Here is a 21,418-nt window from a genome sequence, read left to right as displayed (position 1 = left end):
AATTACCCATGTGCACGAGTTGCTTCCTGTTGATCTACCAGCTAGAGAGACTTATGCTTTAGAATTCCTTGCTCGCATGGAAGTGGACTACGAGTGGTTGTGGAAGATGTTGTAGACAGACGAAGCCCACTTCCATCTGACAAGATATGTAAATACACAGAATTGTCGGATATGGGCAACGGAAAACCCATATCTAAATCAACCAGTACCACTTCATCCTGAAAAAGTCACAGTGTGGTGCGGGATTACAGCATCATTTATCATTGGGCCATATTTTTTCGAAGAGACAGGTGCTTTCGGTCCTGTTACCCGTGCTGTCACTGGTAAGCGCTAGGATTATCTTTTAGTCAACGTCGTCACTCCAGCTCTCCAAAAGCGTGGATGTGTGGATGGAATCATTTTTACGCAAGATGGAGCACCTCCGCTCAGTGCATATTGAGTTAAGCAGCTGCTGAAGCGCCATTTCTGAAATGCTAGAATTATCAGGCCCCATTTCCCTACAGCCTGGCCATCCCTATCATCTGATGTTAATCCGTGTGACTTTCGGCTGTGGTGCTATCTGGAAGATATTGTGTTTAGTGATCCGATTGTAAACTTAGCTGCGTGGGAGGCATGAGCTGCGCAACACATTCTGTACGTGATCCCGGAAACACTTCGATCAGTCGTGGAACATGCTGTTTCTCGATTTCAGCTTGTTGCAGGATGCGGTGGATAGCATATTGAACATGTTTTGCGCCAGTCTCATGGAAATTAATACGGGTTGATTTTGATTGATACTTTTAATGCGGATTTTGACCTCAGAACAAGTAAAAACCGATGTGAGTGATGCTTTTTATGCGGTTTTTGGCCTCAGGGTAATTAAAAACCGATTTTTCCCTTCCAATGTGATATGACCTTGCTGTGGTGAATGAGCTTACGTAACTAACAGTATCACACCTGTACACCCATGCACACTGAGTAGTACAGTTTGCTTAATGTCAAACGTACACCTTAGACATTGTTGTATGATTCATTTGTCATTTTTAGTTGAGCACTATTAAATAATGATGCTTACGGCGCCATCTATTGCTACCTTCTGTAACTATTTATTTTTCTTCTTCCATGCGTTTTCCCCCTTCTTCGACAATATTCCATTGCAATTTGACGTCGTTATGGCCAGTGGTGTTATTTCTACAGCGTTTTGAAAGTTTAAGTTTAATTACAGTCACACTGTATTTACTTTTCGAAGCTGGGGATCATAGAAGTTATTTTTTTTAATGGACGTCATGGTCGTCTTTGAATGTAAAACTACTTTTTTATAAAATTGTCTGGTTCTATGTGTACCGAATAAGCATTGGTGGATTACTGCAAAACAGCAAACACACAGCGCACATACAAAATAGTACTTACGTCTGGCCACGCATATGCCAGTTGATTGACCAAAAAATATTTTAGCAGGTGATAGTAGAGGGTGTAGTATCTGAACTGAAATCAAAACTCACAGTCTATAACTAAATCCATTGCAAATGGAGTTTCAACACGCGAAATTAAAACTTGCTATCTTAACGAACTGTATCTCTGTACCCAATAAAAACTGGACACATGGTATACCAAATGTGTATTCGAGTTAGTCTATACTGCCATCTCATGACATATTACTTAGTACTATGTATCTGTCATATGTATGGTATGAGGTAAGTACACTTCTGTAGGCGGCCGGAGTGGCCGAGCGGTTCTAAGCGCTTCAGTCTGGAACCGCGCGACCTCTACGGTCGCAGGTTCGAATCCTGCCTTGGGCATGGATATGTGTGATGTCCTTAGGTTTAGGTATTTCTAAGTTCTAGGGGACTGATGACCTCAGATGTTAAGTCCCATAGTGCTCAGAGCCATTTGAACCATTTGAACACTTCTGTATACGCGCTTTGTGTTTGTAGTTTCACGGCACTCGATTTCTTACTGGCCACACAGTGGATTTTGTAAATAAATAATTTTGCAATGAAAGGCTAAAATGGTTCAAATGGCTCTGAGCACTAAGGGACTTAACTTCTGAGGTCATCAGTCCCCTAGAACTTAGAACTACTTAAACCTAACTAACCTAAGGACGTCACACACATCCATGCCCGTGGTAGGATTCGAACCTGCGACCGTAGCGATCTCACGGTTCCAGACTGTAGCGCCTAGAACCGCTCGGCCACCCCGGCCGGCAATGAAAGGCAACCACGATGTTCTTTAACATAAAAATTTGATAATAAAGTCAGATAAGGGTAGAGGTTATCGAATGGTGTAAAATTAAAGCAACAAACCGCTGTTTCCCCTTCCTAATTCACGGTATAATCGTACAAACCATCAACAGATGTCTGTACGATCGTGTTTTGCACGGAAGATGGCATTCCTATCAACAGACAACCACGCCAGCGATGATATCAGGGCACCCATCAAATGGCATAGTATTTGTCGGGTAGTTCCACATCCACAATAGCTGTCTACACTGTCACGGTGGTGCAGTGTGGCACAGAAAAGACGCCTGCCAGACTCTTTGCAGTGGAAAGGCATAGGAGGAATGGAAGCAGGACAGTCGCAAACTGATGTGGCCCAGTGGATTAAAGTGAATCGTTCTGTTGTTTCTCGGATATGGCGCAAGTAGAGATCGTAACTGTGCTCCAAAGACCAGCGCAGGACCGACGACGTGTGAAGTCAGAAGGAGAACACAGCTATTTGGCTGTAAGGGTACAACGGTACCGCGTTACAACCGCACGACAAAATTACTACCGCACAACTGGCAGCTGACCTCGCAGCATCCACTGGATGTGTTGTATCAAGGCAAACGGTATACAGAAGGCTTCCACAGAGTGGCCTTTATTGTCCGAGACTTGCTGTATGTGTATCTCTGAAGCGTCTTCACAGAACGGAACGTATATAGTGGCGTCGTCAACATGCCACCTGCACGGTCGAACAGTGGGTCAATTTTCTTTTCACAGATGAGTTCCGAATTTGTCCGGAGAGTGATTCTCGGAGGATTCACATCTGGGGAGAACAAAACGATTTCGGGACCCAAACTTTGTGGAATAAGGCCGATATCGAGGAGGATACCTGATGGTGTGTGCTGGGATTATGTTGACCACGCGAACTGCTGTTCATGAAATTTTACGGGTGAATATGCAGGGTTTAATTCCAATCAGGTTTCGTGACGAGTTCTAGGGACCTCACGTGCTGTTGTTGCACGATGCTGTGGGCCCAGACTTTGTACTGATGGACAATAATGCTCGACCTCATGGAGCGCAGGTGGCTGATGTTTCCTTGGAAACGGAATGTATTGCACACATGGCATGGCCTGCTCACTATTCTGATTTCAATCCCATACACCGTGTCTGGGATGCACTGCGGAGATGTTTTGCATCACGTCAGCATCCACCAACCACTTGCCAAGACTTGCGGATAGCTCTGCGGGAAGAATGGGCTTTATTGCCTGAACACGAGACTGATGTGATGTGACTGCATGCCCCGTCGTTGTCAGCCCTGTGTTGCTGACAGAGTAGTCATACCCCATACTGAGCACATTAATCAGTTGTCGGAACGTGTGTGCAAGTTGGAAAAAACTAAGAACATTTTTGTCTACCGTTATACGAGGTACGACAATGAAGTAATGAGACTGATGTGAAGAAAAAGGTGCTTACCGTTTTAGTCAAGTTTAGTGTTGTCTCCTTCAAAGTAGTTCCCTTCTGTTTGCACACACTTTTTCCAGCACTTCTTCCATTGATAGTAACATTTCTGGAACTCATCTTCTGTAATATCCTCCAACACCCTAGTCACAGCTTTTTGGACATATTGTGTTGCTTGGAAATGGTGTCCCTTGACCGCCCTTTTGACTCTTGGATATAGAAAATAGTCGCACGGGGCGATATCTGGTGAAGAAGGTGGCCATGGTAGTACAGAAATTTGTTTTGACGTTGACAATTGCTGTACTTACAGAGCAGTATGGGCTGGCGCATTATTGTGATGCAGAATCCAATTATCAGCAATGTTGGCACGGAAACGAAGAACTCTTTTACTAACTCTTTCTAAAATTTCTTTGTAGTAATATTGGTTAACTGTTATTCCAGGAGGCACCCACTCTTTATGAACGATTCCCTTGGAATCAAAGAAGCACACAAGCGTGCAATTCACTTTAGCCTTTGACATACGAGCCTTTTTTTGGTCTGGGTGATCCCTTTGAGCACCATTGCGAACTTTGGCGTTTTGTCTCTGGATCATACTGAGAAAACCAACTTTCATCACCAGTGATAACACGGCTCAACAATTCTGGATTGATTTCCGTTTGCTCTAACAGATCGGCTGCCATATTTTTCCGTGTTTCTCGATGTTGTGGTGTGAGATTTTTGGGGACCATTTTTGCACAAATCTTTCTTACACCAAGATCTTCAGTTATTATTAGACGAAGCGTTTCTAGACTGATGTTCAGTTCTTCTGCAATCATCTTCAAGGATAATCTTCGACCAGATCGTACGGGTTCACGCACCCTGGCCAAGTTGACATCCGTCTGTGAGGTTGATGGTCGTCCACTGTGGTCTTCATCTTCAATATTCGTTCTGCCTTCACTAAACATTTTATGCCAACGAAAAACTTGAGCTCTTGACATAACCTCCTCTCCAAAAGCTTTCTGAAGCTTACTGTAAGTTGTCGTCACGTTTTCTCCCAATTTAATGCAAAAAGAAATGGCATACCGTTGCGCAATATTATGCAGTTCCATTTTCGTGACGAGAGACACAAACACGTGTTAACTTCTTATAGCACAACTAACGAATGAGCAGTTGCATCGATGTGCCGCTTGGACTAGAAGCAACTTATAGACCAAGGTCAAAGATATTGTGCCTACGCAAAGCCTGCAGGGTTGCCACATCTTGCAAAGAAAATCAGTCTCATTACTTTAGTGTCGCACCTCGTACATATTGCAGATGTCTACGTTCCCTATTCTTTACATTGTTTCTACTTTAGTATCACCTGTCTATACTGTTTTGTGGCAAAATAAACGCAACCTTGTAGAATTTCCGTTTGTTGCTATAATTTTGAACTCCAGTGTATGTAAAATGTAAACAGGTCATAATACCACTGTTGTGGATTTCCAGCTTTAAATCGTTTGGCACTCGATGGGTAGCACTTAGTGATACGTAAATCACTTGAGAGTGTCCAACAGTGCGGTTATCTCTAACGAATTTACGTGTCGAAGTATGAGTTCATTAATGTAACCTTACGTTAGAAAAAAATAAAAAAATACATCATATGTTGTTGTTCATTTCAGTGTGAAGACTGGTTTGATACATCTCTCCACACCAATCTTTACTGTGCAACTTCTTCATCTCCTGATGGCTACTACAACAGACACACCCGTCAAACCTGGTTACTGTATTCAAGACTGGATCTCCACCTGAAACTTTTACCCCCTCCCCTCCACCTATCAATGCACTTCCATTCATGGCCAAATTGACAATTTTTGGATACCTCTGATGCGTCCCATTTTAGACACCTCAGAATACGTGCCACTAACTGATCTCTTTTACTTGTGCCACAGATTTTTTTTTTTTTAATGGGTTCAGTAGCTGTTCATTAGTTATTCAATCTACATATTTAAGTTTCCACACTCTTGTATAGCAGCACATTTCCGATGGTTCTGTTTTCTTCTTGCCAGCCGGAGTGGCCGAGCGGTTCTAGGCGCTACAGTCTGGAACCGCGCCACCGTTACGGTCGCAGGTTCGAATCCTGCCTCGGGCATTGGTGTGTGTGATGTCCTTAGTTTAGTTAGGTTTAAGTAGTTCTAACTTCTAGAGGACTGATGACCTCAGAAGTTAAGTCCCATAGTGCTCAGAGCCATTTGAACCATTTGTATTCTTCTTGTCTTATTTGTTTATCGTTCACTTGTCTCTTCTGTACTAGGTTACACACCACACAAATAGCTTTATAAAAGATTTCCTCAAACTCAAATATAATTTCGATGCTAGCAAATGTCTCATTTTCAGAACCGCTTTTCTTGCTATTGACTGCCTGCATTCCATATTCTCTTTATTTCGGCCATCGCAAGTTATTTTTGTACCCATAAGTAAACCTCACAAACTAGTTTTAGTGTTTAATACCCCAATCTAGTTCTATCAGCACTTTTTTACTTCTGTTGCTATTCACATTGTACCATCTTTTCACGATTTATGGTGTCTCATGTTGATCAACATAATGCAGTTCAGGTATGTGGTACAGCTTATTGTCTTAGGGAAATAATACACCTACATGCTTCTGATGTAACTAATTTATTGTTATGTACACATTGTACAAAGAGTGGGAGCATAAATTCGATACAACAAACTACTGAATAAGGTTTGAAAGTCTGAAAGGAAACTACGTTCGGTGGTACTGTCGATGTGTAGTCAGGAGAGCAGACACGTGGGAACATTGAAATTTCCCACTGACTTGGTCTACGTAAGGACTGTATGAAATACTGTAAGGGAACACCGAGGTGGACTACAGAGCAACCAGGCCGGACAGACGGCCGCCTCAGCCGAACATGCCGCCCATGCCGCGGCCCATGCCGCCCATGCCGCGGCCCATGCCGCGGCCCATGTCGCCCATCCCGCGGCCCATGCCACGCCCCATGCCGCCCATCATGCCGCCTCCTCGACCTCCTCTTCCGCCGCCGAAACCGCCCCCGCCGCCACGCTGGGCTACGGCTACAGCCACCACCATCGCCAGTAGCAGCACGATCACCTGAAACCACAAACACTGACTTGGACTGGGCACAATTACAGTCTGCATTTTGTACAGAAATTCTCAAAACCACCGTTTTTTAAAATAGTAAGGTACTAAGGCATTTCACTTCCAAAACGAGTGTGAGAGACGGGAGCTAGCCTCCTCACTTATAAAAGACACAACGAGGAAGAGCCCAAAATTATCCACACTTTCGTCACAACACGCCTTTAAAATTCTAACAATGCCTTTTGTGTGTGCGTTGGTACTACTATGGTTGCGTATGCAACGTTTGAATCCGACCACCTCAATTGCATTCTGTCAGTGACAACGTAAACACGTTCACAACAGTACTAGTATGCAGCAGGAAGGAACAGCAAGCGGCACCCTCCCTACTGCCCGGACTTTGTACCCTTCCACTGCCGTTTGTATGGGCTGATCAACGGTGCTTTGAGAGGTTGTCGATTCTACATACACTACTGGCCATTAAAATTGCTACACCAAGAAGAAATGCAGATGATAAACAGGTATTCATTCGACAAATATATTATACTAGAACTGACATGTCATTACATTTTCATGCAATTTGGGTGCATAGATCCTGAAAAATCAGTACCCAGAACAACCACCTCTGGCCGTAATAACGGCCTTGATACGCCTGGGCATTGAATCAAACAGAGCTTGGATGGCGTGTACAGGTACAGCTGCCCATGCAGCTTCAACACGATACCACAGATCATCAAGAGTAGTGACTGGTGTATTGTGATGAGCCAGTTGCTCGGCCACCATTGACCAGACGTTTTCAGTTGGTAAGAGATCTGGAGAATGTGCTGGCCAGGGCAGCAGTCGAACATTTTCTGTATCCAGAAAGGCCCGTACAGGACTCTCAACATGCGGTCGTGCATTATCCTGCTGAAATGTAGGGTTTCAAAGGGATCGAATGAAGGGTAGAGCCACGGTCGTAACACATCTGAAATGTAACGTCCACTGTTCAAAGTGCCGTCAGTGCGAACAAGAGGTGACCGAGACGTGTAACCAATGGCACCCCATACCATCACGCCGGGTGGTACGCCAGTATGGCGATGACGAATACACGCTTCCAATGTGCGTTCACCGCGATGTCGCCAAATACTGATGCGACCATCATGATGCAGTAAACAGAACCTGGATTCATCCGAAAAGATGACTTTTTGCCATTCGTGCACCCAGGTTCGTCGTTGAGTACACCATAGCAGGCGCTCCTGTGTGTGATGCTGCGTCAAGGGTAACCACAGCTGATAGTCCATGCTGCTGCAAACGTCGTCGAACTGTTCGTGCATATGATTGTTGTCCTCCAAACGTCGCCATCTGTTGACTCAGGGATCGAGACGTGGCAAGACGATCCGTTACAGCCATGCGGATAAGATGCGTGTCATCTCGACTGCTAGTGATACGAGGCCGTTGGGATCCAGCTGGCGTACCGTATTATCCTCCTGAACCCACCAATTCCATATTCTGCTAACAGTCATTGGATCTCGACCAACACGACCAGCAATGTCACGATACGATAAACCGTAATCACGATAGGCTACAATCCGACCTTTATCAAAGTCAGAAACGTGATGGTACGCATTTCCCCTCCTTACACGAGGCATCACAACAACGTTTCACCAGGCAACGCCGGTCAACTGCTGTTTGTGTATGAGAAATCGGTTGGAAACTTTCCTCATGTCAGCACGTTGTAGGTGTCGCCAGCGGCATCAAACATGTGTGAATGCCCTGAAAAGCTAAAATTTGCATATCAGAGCATCTTCTTCCTGTCGGTTAAATTTCGCGTCTGTAGCACGTCATCTTCGTGGTGTAGCAATTTTAATGGCCAGTAGTGTAGATATGGAGGTGCAAAAATCAGTGGAAAACTGTCCTTGCGACTAACTGAAAAACTTCTCCTTGACAGGAATACGCAAGCTTTTGGACTATTGGCCCAAGTGAATTGAAAAGGAAGGAGAAGATGTTGAAATATAATGTACATGTCGACCTACCATCTTTGAGGATATACTTTGTAAAACGAAATGCATAGAAAATAGCTGATTCTTCATCTTACAAATTAGTAGTATAGTGCGAGCTGGAGTGATGAATATCATCAATCAAATCTGCTCATGCGAAATAATTAATTAAAGCAACTTGTCCTGTGAACACCAAAGTATAATCAGCCAATAAAACATAATAAACGTAAATTGCCAGAATAACTTTAAATGCGAACTTTTAGGTTAGACCTACCGCGACTGTTACTGACGTCGAATGAAACAACAAGTTTACTGTTAACAGCCACTGTTTGTTTATCTCCTCGATGCGTTTCAATATTTTAAAGCTCCGTCATCAGGCGGATTTACATTTTGTAGTATAACATGTGTGTATGTAGTGTTACGATTTTTGGAGGAACTTGTGGCTCTGTCTAGTGGAGAAACAAAACGCCATTTCAGAATATAGTTTTGAGTTTTTTCGACAAAAACTGGCTTTGTGACCAAATTTAAGCTATATAAACTTGACAGAATCGGATTTATATCCCACTTGATATATTTATCCAACGTATGTGTTCAATACCTCAAAACAAAGATCTCCAAAATCCTTTAAAACTTATTCTGCAATAATGTTGTTATGATTTATATTCTTTGTACGTCTTGAGGTTGATATGATGTATATTCTTTGTACGTATTGACAAAATTTTTCTCTTTTGCGATATGATCCTTGTGTCTAACAGTTTCCAGATGCAATCTTTACAAAATATGACAGTATACATTTTATTTGGAAGGAGAGACAGCATTGGTCGTATTTTTTTGTTTTATTAACCGCAAAATCGATTTTCGGTCACTTAGTGACCATCCTCAGTGCTGTAATATACAATTTAAATTGGTAGGCACTGGTGTCAACAAGCTTAGAGCAATCAGTTTGTGATCGCTCTAAGCTTGTTGATACCAGTGCCTACCAATTTAAATTGTATATTACAGCACTGAGGATGGTCACTAAGTGACCGAAAATCGATTTTGCGGTTAATAAAACAAAAAAATACGACCAATGCTGTCTCTCCTTCCAAGTATATCCATTATCTGGTCGTGGTGCACAGGACACTCGATGGAGTCGCCAATCAATACATTTTATTTTCACCGTTGGATACACGTTTAGTTTTTATATATATAAAAAAAACCAAACAAACTATATTCTGAAATAGTGTTTTGTTTCTCCGCTAGACAGTACCACAAGTTCATCCAAAAATCGTAATACAACACATACGTACGTCACGCTAACAAATGTAAATCCAACTGACGATGGAGGTTTAAACCTCGGTCGTGGAGATGAATAAACAGGGGTTGGTGACAGAAACTTGTTGTTTCATTCGTTCAAAAATGGTTCAAATGGCTCTGAGCACTATGGGACTTAACATCTTAGGTCATCAGTCCCGTAGAACTTAGAACTACATAAGCCTAACTGACCTAAGGACATCACACACATCCATGCCCGAGGGAGGATTCGAACCTGCGACCGTAGCAGTCCCGCGGTTCCGGACTGCAGCGCCTAGAACCGCACGGCCACCGTGGCCGTCAGTTTCATTCGTTGCCAGAATAGCTCCCCACCTCACTAGAGCAACCACAGGTTTACAGACAGCCCATTAAATGCGATGGCGTATTTATTTAAATCAACCGTTCTTTTGCAAATACACTGACTGACACAAAATGTGAGGCACACAGGAGACATGTTTAAGGTGGTTATATTTTGCCATGAATAATTTTGTCAATTCATGTTTCATTTCCTTATTGTAGAATCGCATTTTTATGTGGGGTTATCGAATTATTTAACAGTTATTGGTTGACACTGGGTAGCCTCATGCTAACGTTTCTATAGAGATGCTTGCTTTGAGTGTAATTTCTCGCTGTTTCTGACAGCAGAGCGAACGTGGCTCTTCGCAGTCCCCTTGATCGACATGGCGCAAGGATTGCAGGGAGGGCAATTTTATGGCTCTGAAAATGGAATGTCAGGCGTCCACTGCCTAAGGTAGCCACCCTGTCGTGAGAACAGTGGAAAGTGGCTTCTCAAGACGGACCTGTGGCCGCTAAGGAGTTGGGAGCGAGACGATGCTGAAAGCATAAGATCCTAGAGATAGTGTAAGTAGGCTGCTTATGTTTTCTCTATGTAAGTAGGCTGTTTATGTTTTCTTATTGGCAATGTTACGTAGCGCTCAATATGAAAATCACTGGCTGTGCTGTGTGCAGTCTGTGGCTGCTTTGCATTGTTGTCTGCCATTGTTGTGTTGGACAGCGGCAGCTGGATGTGAACAGCGCGTAGCGTTGCGCAGTTGGAGGTGAGCCGCCAGCAGTGGTGGATGTGGGGAGAGAGATGGCGGAGTTTTGAAATTTGTCATGAACTGCTATATTTATATATGATGATATCAAGGTAAATACATTGTTTGTTCTCTATTAATATCTTTCATTTGCTAACTATTCCTATCAGTAGTTAGTGCCTTCCATAGTTTGAATCTTTTATTTAGCTGGCAGTAGTGGCGCTCGCTGTATTGCAGTAGCTTGAGCAGCGAAGATTTTTGTGAGGTAAGTGATTTGTGAAAGGCATAGTTTAATGTTAGTCAGGGCCATTCTTTTGTAGGGAATTTTGAAAGTCAGACTGCGTTGCGCTAAAAATATTTTATGTCAGTTTAAGCACAGTCGTGTATAATTATCAAAAGGGGACGTTTCATATGTCGACCCTTAGCCGAGGATACCTCACTGGAATCTTCTGATTTTTTGTTGTAGTTTGTGTAATTAGTGTAGATTTTGTTTATTGCTAGCTCGTAATTGTAGAGAAAATCTCCTTTGTAGTTGCAGTCTTTCATTGTTGTACAGTAAAACAGTTGTGGCATGCATGTAGATTTGCACCAAGTATTTCGCAGCTGCAATTAACTAGATATTATTTTCAGTGTTATGTTAATGTGTTCTCTTATTTTTGCTCTTCAAATTGTGCTTTTCTGTGTTGTCGTGTGAAATATTGTGACAATAATGGCGTGTGAAAAACGTAATACTAGGCTCCAAAGTAAACTGAGAAATGACAGTGAAGACGAAAGCAGTGTGTTAGCGCCGCAGAGTAATGAATTAACTAATGTTTAAAGTAGTAATTTGGTAATTGTGCATAGGGAAATGGAGCGGGCTGCAAACAATTGTGTAGACAGTGAAACAATTAGTGAAGAGGGTCGCATTATCGATCGATCGGTCGGCAACAGCTCGCCTCAGGAATCGGGAATGACAGAACACAATATTGCAAATACTGTAGACTCAGGTTTTGGGTTCTCACCGTTTTCTCAAATGAGTCAAGAAACATTTTCTGCTTGTCAAAATGTGAATGTTGCCGGTGCAACTTCACTGCCGAAAAGCACTGAGGAACATGTTTCAGACACCAGTGCATTGTTATTACAATTAATGCAACAAATGGGACAAAAGCTTGAAAAGTTAGACACAATGGAACAACACCAGAGACAAACACAGCAAAAGTTAGACACAGTGGAACAAAATCTCAAAAAGTTAGACACAATGGAACAAAATCTTCAAAAGTTAGACACTACACTTGAACAAACACGTGAAGATTTAACCACTGAGTTACATAACATCGAATCGAAATGTCAAAAGGTCTGTAATGACGTAAAAACACAAATTTGTGAGCATTTCCAACCTATTTTTTCGCGTCATGAAAATGTATTACAGAATCACGAAGCAACCATAAAAGAACTGCAAACTATTGTTCGTGAAAATCATGAGACCTTGCAAGCTAAAATTGACTCAGTTGCAGCTACCGATTCGGTTACGCAACTTGCAAGAACTCAGGAAAACTTAAAGGACACAGTAGATACCCTGAAAATTGGTTCAGAAAGACACATGGAGGAGAAAGTAGCCGAACTTTCGGATCAGGTCACTAACTTATCTACAAAGGTAGATGATGATCTGAATGACACAAGACCCGTAGCCTTCACTGACACAGAAGAGTATGAACAAATTAGAAAATTTAAACAAAATCAAAATCAAATCAATACACAGTACAAAAGAGAAATCCGGGAAGTGCAAGATCAGTTGGCACAAGTCGTACAAGAATTACATATTTCAGAGGACACTCGCGCCCCAATACGGGAAGAGGGACATAGAAGTATGGAACAGCCACAAAATAATAACTCAGGGCACTTCGGAAATTATGAAAGAAATTGGAAAGGCGCATTGGATTTTGAGATGGAACCGCCGAAACGAAGTAACAATGGCCGACATGCGACTCGCCGACATGACGATTTTGACTATAAGCTTTTCATTACTACACGTAAATTCAAAACATTTAAGAATTCTGGCAACGACATTCATCCACAAGCATGGCTCCATCAATTCTCGCATTATTTTCCTCCCAACTGGTCGTTAGAACACAGATTAGAATTTATGTGTGGCTACTTGGAGAATGAATCAGCTGTAAGAATGCGATCGGTAATTCACGATTGCCACAGTGAAGGAGAGTTTTACCATGCCTTCCTCTCAGCATATTGGTCTCAAGCCACACAAGACCGAGTAAAACATGGCATCATAATGATGAAACATTTCGAACAATCTGAATTTTCCAGTCTTGTGAAATATTTTGAAGACATGTTGCACAAGAATCAGTACCTGTCAAACCCATACAGCCCCTCAGAACTCATCCGCATTTGCTTAATCAAATTACCTGAACATTTACGGCATATTATTTTAGCAGGACGTTGCAAAGACGACATTGAAGCTTTTCAGGGACTGTTACAAGAACTAGAAATTGACACTGATAATCGCGGAACGCGAAAACAAGGACACAACAATTACAGGTCACATCCGTCACAATTCCGTGACGACAGAAGCAATAACTGGACACGACAAGCCTATTCTCACAACACATATCGCGACCAAAACAGACACCACCCGTATGACAACCGTTGGCAGAGTAATAATAGTTACAGAGAAAGATCGCATTTCCATAGTAATGAATATGACAGAGACAATCATAGAAACAGACAATATGGTAACCAGAACCATTTTTATCAAGGGAGACAGAATAACTTTAGACGCAACGGTCCAGCGCGCAGTTACGATTCAGGGAGAAGTTCTCCTCCACTGAACCGACAAGAAAGAAATTACAGGAACTACCGACATGACGACAGACGATATACTCGTAACGACAGACCTGAATTGCATCAGAACTGGCGTGATTGAAACAGGGCAGGGCCTTCTCGTCAGAGTGAATTTGTAGAAGTTAGGTCTCCTAATCCCAATAACGATGCGCGCCAACAAAGGAACAGACAATGACTCGCACCGCAGGTAGCCGCGTGCGCCCGCTGGCTCCGAGAAAAATAACATAAGACTCTAGCCTTGAGAAAAATTTTAGCATTCTTTACCGATGTATACAACATGATAACTGCTTTGAAGTTGAAACCCTGTGCACTAGGAAGAGTAAAGGTTTACACCACATTTCACATGTAAAACCGTTTATTGAAAGATAATCTGCTTTTTAACTTTGTCTTTGCCATAAAACGTTTCACTTCACGTTACTAGTATGCTTTAGAATCTGTTACCATGCAACAATGTTTGAAGTTAAATATCCAGTCAAGAACCAAGATAACTTATTTAAACTGAAATTACGAATCCATTGTTATAGTGAACAGATGACGCAATGTTGTTATTTGTGCATTCTTGCTTGTTAGTTGTACGATTACGTAACGACTATCAGGCTTACATACTTAGAACATTTACCAGTACTGCTAATGAGATTTTAATGCAACATTTTGGTTACCTGAAAATACATTCTGTATTTAAAGTACTTTCTGTGAGATACCAGATGACACAGTGGTTAGTTTATGGGACAGCTACACGATTTATATCACGACGTTACTAATGTGTGACAATTTACATTGTTGCTTTTGCGGAGTATCTGTTTTATATCTGCACAGTTTTTCTGTATTATTCTGGAAAGTAAAACATGTTTTAATAGTAACTTTTGTGGTATAGCTACAATGAGACAGCCTTTTCCGTAGCACAACAATACGTTACAGCACAGTAATTTCTTCATCACAACAATAAGCGTAATAACTAAGATATCTATACGCAAAGCATTTCACTTTTGTTTATCATGAGGTAAGTACATTGGCTTCTGCAGAACTTAGCTTTTGGAGGACGATAACTACGACACTTCCACAGAGATTATCTTACAACAAGATGCACATTTAGCGCTACAGGACACGCATTTCAGTGATTAATGTTGTACTTAAAACATTTATTTTTAAAGATTTTTGAATTACAAAGAAGGTTTTCAGTGATACATTTCATTCCATTGGTGTAATCTGTAACACCTGAGGGTATAATTACATTAATCCTCAGGGGGTACACGCTTACTTTGTGTACCATGTGAGTGGCAACCACAAGGAACCCTAGCTAATATGGTATTTGCTTATACAACTTTACACATCGGTACCATATTTCTCTAACACAAATTACACAGCTATCTGGTCATTTAACAGAGAAAGAAACTTTTTTACTACATCAGTGACATATGTTTACGCAATTACAGAGTTGGATTACTTCACACTTACGAAATTGTATTTTGTCTGTACTTTGTAAACTGTTCATATTTTTTCGGAATCATTGTGATACTATGAGAACTTTGAATGATGTATTTGGTAAGGGAGCATGATTTTAAAGTACGTTTGAGGCAGATGACACTTTTGACATGAGCAGAGAATTTTTTTAATTATTGGAGGAAGCTACGACGATTTTGAGATTTGACTGAGGTGTTATGATGTTATTTTTACAACGACGATGTGTATTATGCTGCTGAGGTATGTTTATGATTAATAGGCTGAGGCTATATGAGTTATTTGATTATGCTTCATATTTATAATGACGAAATATTGACGAGTGTCGATGTATACGTATATGTGTAATAAGGTAAGGAGTAATGAATAGTGATTAGGGACTCTGACTTATGGAAAAGGATGTTGGAAACCAAGAATCATACTTTAGAATTATGAAATGTGTGTACATGTGTGAATCATGTGTGAATGTATCACAATGCCACTGAAAATTTTTTTGGACACTGTTATATTCATAGGATTTTATTTCTACACATTTGCAACGTAAATTCTCGGCCTGTGAAATTTTGTATATATGACTGTCACTGTAGTGGAAACTGCTGTCGTAAATATTTCCGTAAGAAAGTTAAGTGACCACCTGCACGTAATGCGTCGCGGGCACCCAACTGGGCGACAGCCGCCCGAAAAAAAAAGCCATTAGCCTTTCAGCGGCACAGGTAGAAAAAAAAAGGGGAGGCCATTATAATGACAAGTGTCTTTCTACGAGAGTTGAGAGCTACTGACTTACGAAATGCCACATAGCTATTGAATGATGTTTTTATGCTTTGGTTTGCGTAATTGCTTATTTCATTTGACATCTGTTTTCCAGCTGTGTTGCAGCATTGGTTTCATAAAATAAAATTAAATGCATTTGCTAATGTGAACACTTTCTGTCAACAGATCTATTAAATAATAATTTTGTGATCCACATTCTTTAAAGAAGGAGCACTTGGAAAGGAAAGAACAATAAGAAGGGACTAGTAACAGTAACTGGACACATAATTTTCTTTTCAAGTACATGGTAATATTTTTTTTACAATAAGTTGTTGTGGTGCACCACTTTAATTACTTAGACATTAAGATGTGATTATACATTTCCCTTATCTGCATTGTTATCTTTAGTGTACTATTTTTTCTGCTTGAGCTATGTCATGTTTAGATATAAGCTGCTGTTTGCCAGGCATAGTGCTACTGAACTTTAATTTGTGTTACTCTGCTAAGCCAGATTTATTTTTTTGTTTGCTGCGCATTGCCTCATATTAGTTGTAATGTTGAATTGCTTGGTAATTTAGATTTACTGTAGCTTGCTTTGCGATTTTCCATTTTTTTTATTGTTGTTTATATTAATTGTTTTATGTGCTGCTGCATTGCCTCGTCCCTTAGTTTAGCATCTGAGCTCAGTAGATTTAAGTTAGCTTAAGAGGGGGTAGACTATATAAGAAACTGACTATGGAGAATAGGTAAAGAATGCATTGCGAAGTTATATTTGGGCCCAAATGAGTATTGTACAATCAGAAATAATTATTTTGAAAGAAATATGAACAGAATACAGAAAGCAGGCTTAGATAGGACTTTTTGGGAATAATGATGAACAAAGGGAGATCTCCATGCAAAATACTGCAGTAAAACAAACCCTGTCCTTTCCCTTTTGTGTTAGCCCACTATATGTTTGTGTACCCTTGTATATTTGTTTTCTTCCTGTCTCTGTGTACTGTTTCATAGAACTTTTTTCTCTTCTAATACTAAGTTACATTCACTATGATGAGGAATACTGTTATCCCCAAATACAATTGGCATTAATAATGTGTTATTTACTTTGTAAAGATGTTTAGACATTATTTATTCTGTTTTGTGTTAATGCTCATGTGTGAAGTTGGTGTTTCGAAAGTTATTCTGATCTTTTATGTATGTACTCATGTCATAATTCCTGGAACACTGATGTATATGTTTATTTCTATTCTTTTGTAAAGCCTGTACTACAATTGTTATCTGTATTATTATGTTCTTTAATGATGTATTTTGTACCTTTGTTATTGTGTTTTTATGTTATCAAATTGTAATTGTTACCAGTTCTTCAAATTAAGTAACATTTCACTGCACACGTTTCTGTTGGTCATAGTACATGGACAATATGTGAGAAGTAGGGACTGATAGTGTTTTCACGTGTGTTAATGATTCAGCAAGGGACTGGATAACAGCATTGCTGGATCTAAGGACAATTCCAGAAACTTTGTGAGTGCACAAGTGGTGGTTTATGGACTTGATATATTGTCCGCAAGACTCTTCGATGGTGATTGTGCACCTGCACATTTGCAACAGATGGCTGCTGGCCGTCTCTACCAGGACTACAGTGGGTCTGCATCTTTGATGGCCCACCAATTGCTACAAGGACTACAGTGGGTCTGCACCTCTGGTGGCCCACCAATACCACAATCTCTACCAGGACTCCAGTGGGTCTGCTCTGTGATGACCTACCTACCAATATTCTTCAAAACTTCGAATGACTCTGCTGTGGGTTTGCTCCATTGTGGCCCATTACCTGTCAGCATGTCAAGAGTCAGCACTGTCTTTCCATTGGAAGGACAACACTACTTCTTCAAGACTGCATGGAAATCCACTACTTCTGTGTGCATTTTCTTTTACTGCTCAGACTTTGAGAAAAACTCTGCATTTTTACTGTGATGAACAATCTGGACTGTCTTTATAGACTGTGAGAAATTTTTAGCTTTTGACCAACATTGTATCAATAAGTGTGTGCATTTGATATCTTTGTTATTGCAATTATGAAAAATTTTTTCAAATCTGTATTGGCCACTGCCCAACCCAATTTGTAAAATTTTTTGTGGGGAGCATGGGGGCTATGTAAGTAGGCTGTTTATGTTTTCTCTATGTAAGTAGGCTGTTTATGTTTTCTTATTGGCAATGTTACGTAGCGCTCAATATGAAAATCACTGGCTGTGCTGTGTGCAGTCTGTGGCTGCTTTGCATTGTTGTCTGCCATTGTTGTGTTGGGCAGCAGCAGCTGGATGTGAACAGCGCGTAGCGTTGCGCAGTTGGAGGTGAGCCGCCAGCAGTGGTGGATGTGGGGAGAGAGATGGCGGAGTTTTGAAATTTGTCATGAACTGCTATATTTATATATGATGATATCAAGGTAAATACATTGTTTGTTCTCTATTAATATCTTTCATTTGCTAACTATCCCTATCAGTAGTTAGTGCCTTCTATAGTTTGAATCTTTTATTTAGCTGGCAGTAGTGGCGCTCGCTGTATTGCAGTAGCTTGAGCAGCGAAGATTTTTGTGAGGTAAGTGATTTGTGAAAGGTATAGTTTAATGTTAGTCAGGGCCATTCTTTTGTAGGGAATTTTGAAAGTCAGATTGCGTTGCGCTAACAAAATATTGTGTGTCAGTTTAAGCACAGTCATGTATAATTGTTCAAAGGGGACGTTTCAATAGCATCTGACAGACACCGCGACCAGTCTTTTTTAGCACGAGGAATGCACATGTAATGCCTGCCACAGATGCGGACTAACGTTTGCAATATTCTCACGCCAGACGCCAATTCTAATTCCCACCAAAAGACAGAAACTTATCTAGTTGGCTGAACTGTAGATGGACGAGGGATTACATTTTGTTCTAGAAGTTTCTACCGAATTGATTATCAGCTGAAGGAGGTTGGCTGATAAGTTGCATGACCCATCGAGTGGGACGTCTTGTTTATAACAGGGGCGGTGACTGGCCACAAGGAGTGTTGACACTAACAGTGCGAGGTTTGCTCTAAACTGGGCTGTTTGCGACGAAGAGACTCTCTGGCAGGCGTCGATATGACACACTTGACTCGATAGCGATCTTGTGGACACTTCGCTGGATAGCGCTTTGAGACATTGCTGTCATGACGCCAGTGAACAGTCTCACCATTAGATTCTAAAGTGTTTATAGGAACGGCATCATTCCTCTCTCTGTGAGCAGAGATACGAAGCTGTGGCTCTTTGTGGAGACTGAGGCATTACGAAATGCTTGTTTCACGACTGCACACTTCAGTTAAGTCTCTGCTCCTGTCTTATGAGCGAGCAGAATACTTGATTCGTGTCCGCCATTGTACGGAAGCAGTTACGATCGTAGAAATCTGTGGGTCCAGTTTCAAGTCATCTGTGTTGTCGAAGTCTCCAGGTACGCAACGCACTTCGTCTCCACAACCGCACACAGCTGTGAGCAGATCATCGCTGCAGAACTGCCCTTCACAGCACTGAATTCGGTAACAAGCGAGCCAGGGCTCAGCAGATAGGGAAACTTTTAACAGTAAATGTGTTAAACTCCATTTGTTTGATGTCTGTGCCAATCAGGGAGGAGGCTTCCTTAACTTCGATGATAATCAGTATCAACCACTTATTGTTTCCGCCGTATAAACTGTGGCGTGATTTCGAGTCACGTGATACACGTTTTGGTAATCTGAAATGTTGATTAATGAGTTGGAGTTAACGTTCTGTATCTATATTTGTTCACTTTGCATACGTTTCGTTGAGAGTTGTTCTTATAATAAACATATTATCAGTGTCCAGTATTAGTGTACTACCAGTATCCGTTGTTCTACTCTTCCTAAGATTAGACCCCAAGTACCGGTCGTGATCAGTTTAGAGTGTAGTATTGTGACAACTTGGGGAACTTGGCTACATGTCACTCAAGGTTGCAGTTGTCTAATTTCATTCACTTTTTAAACGTGACCACACACATAAACCTACGCAGTTAGAGGGGGTAGTCCTGGACATGGTCGGATATCAATGCAGCTTTCTGTACGTTGAAATGAACTAGTCTGACTACATCATGTTCTACATACCAAGTGTAAATTCCGATACAAGATGTTTTATCACGCATTTTTCGATACCCATTTTTAACCGTCACAAAGTTTGCAAATATTTCTTATAAAATAGAATTGATTATTTTGATAACTATAAATGCCAGAGAGGTGTGTAAGCATGGAGAAATTTAATAATCTTTGAGCAATATGGTGTCAGCTTTGTATTCAACAATCTATGTATTATAAATGGATGAAATAATTTGTTGCTGTGGATTAGTTAACCAAGAGAAGTTGTGTATGGCCGCATGTGATCAAAGTTGGGCGAGTGTTGCTCATTATGTATAAATAACAATTCTGCAAAGTATCTTTTTATAACAGTGAAATACAAAGAAAAAGTGTTATTTAAAATTTGTGAAATGATTTCAAGAATACATCAGGAAAGAGAAAACTGAAACGTGTTCATTGTTTTGATTAGAACTGATACAATAGAACAAACCCGTGAACTTCTGCTAATCCAAATATTTTGTCAGTGGTCTACAGGAAAGCGAGAAAGAAGACCCCCTGGACGTGAACCACTAGAAGCAACGCAGAAGAATTTTACCAGCAAAGTACCAATTCTTTTGATCATTCAACATTTCTGAACTTGCCACACTGTTTGCTCAGTGTTCCATTAAGAAAGACGAAGAATATGTTGCGAAAATCAGGACATACCGAATCTAAATAATTGATATGAATCAGTAATTGTAGGGTGGAGGATCAGATCGTGCTCACCGTTACCGCATATGCAAATTGTTAAAACTGCAATTATCTGTGGCAGGTAGAGTGGTCGCCTGCTTGCGCTAGTGCTATTAGCCTTTAGTGTTGTTACCAGGGGTGGAATGGTATACAAGAGGAATGAACAGCGTCAGACGTTGAGTGATTACCGTGAGAACACGGAAGTGCCGCGTACTCGTGTCACACGATATTGTCAGCTCCTGGCAGAGCTTGCAAGTGGTCTCATTGTGGTCTCCATTTGGCTGGCAGGGGAATTCGTGCAATATTCAGGCTTGCAGCGCATTAAGATGTGACAATGGCTCGATGTTGGACTGCATGCGAACGTGAAGGTAGGCATACACATCGCCAATGTTCCAGTCGATCACCTCTGAGCACGACAAGGGAGTATCACAGTACTGTGCGCCAAGAACGTCGAGATCATTTCTTATATCACTGGGGAGGGTCGCTTGAAACTGGGAGACAACTTGTTGTTCAACAAAATACAAAATCATGAGCGCACAACCAT

General features: G+C 41.2%; 1 protein-coding gene across 1 annotated transcript in view; it reads right to left on the bottom strand.

Moving 5' to 3' along the window:
* Window positions 1-6,269: 6,269 nt before the first annotated feature.
* The window catches only part of LOC124795514 (ctenidin-3-like), a 29,710-nt gene continuing 14,561 nt past the window's right edge, over window positions 6,270-21,418 (bottom strand). Inside the window, exon 2 of the mRNA XM_047259577.1 lies at window positions 6,270-6,726. Within this exon, the coding sequence (XP_047115533.1) occupies window positions 6,517-6,726 (210 nt within the window). The 3' untranslated portion in view covers window positions 6,270-6,516. The remainder of the gene's footprint in view (window positions 6,727-21,418) is intronic.

The sequence above is a fragment of the Schistocerca piceifrons genome, chromosome 4 (genome assembly GCF_021461385.2).
Source record: "Schistocerca piceifrons isolate TAMUIC-IGC-003096 chromosome 4, iqSchPice1.1, whole genome shotgun sequence".
Lineage (NCBI taxonomy): Eukaryota > Metazoa > Arthropoda > Insecta > Orthoptera > Acrididae > Schistocerca > Schistocerca piceifrons.
Note: the sequence above shows the minus strand (reverse complement) of the source record. Positions and strands in the feature narration are given on the sequence as shown.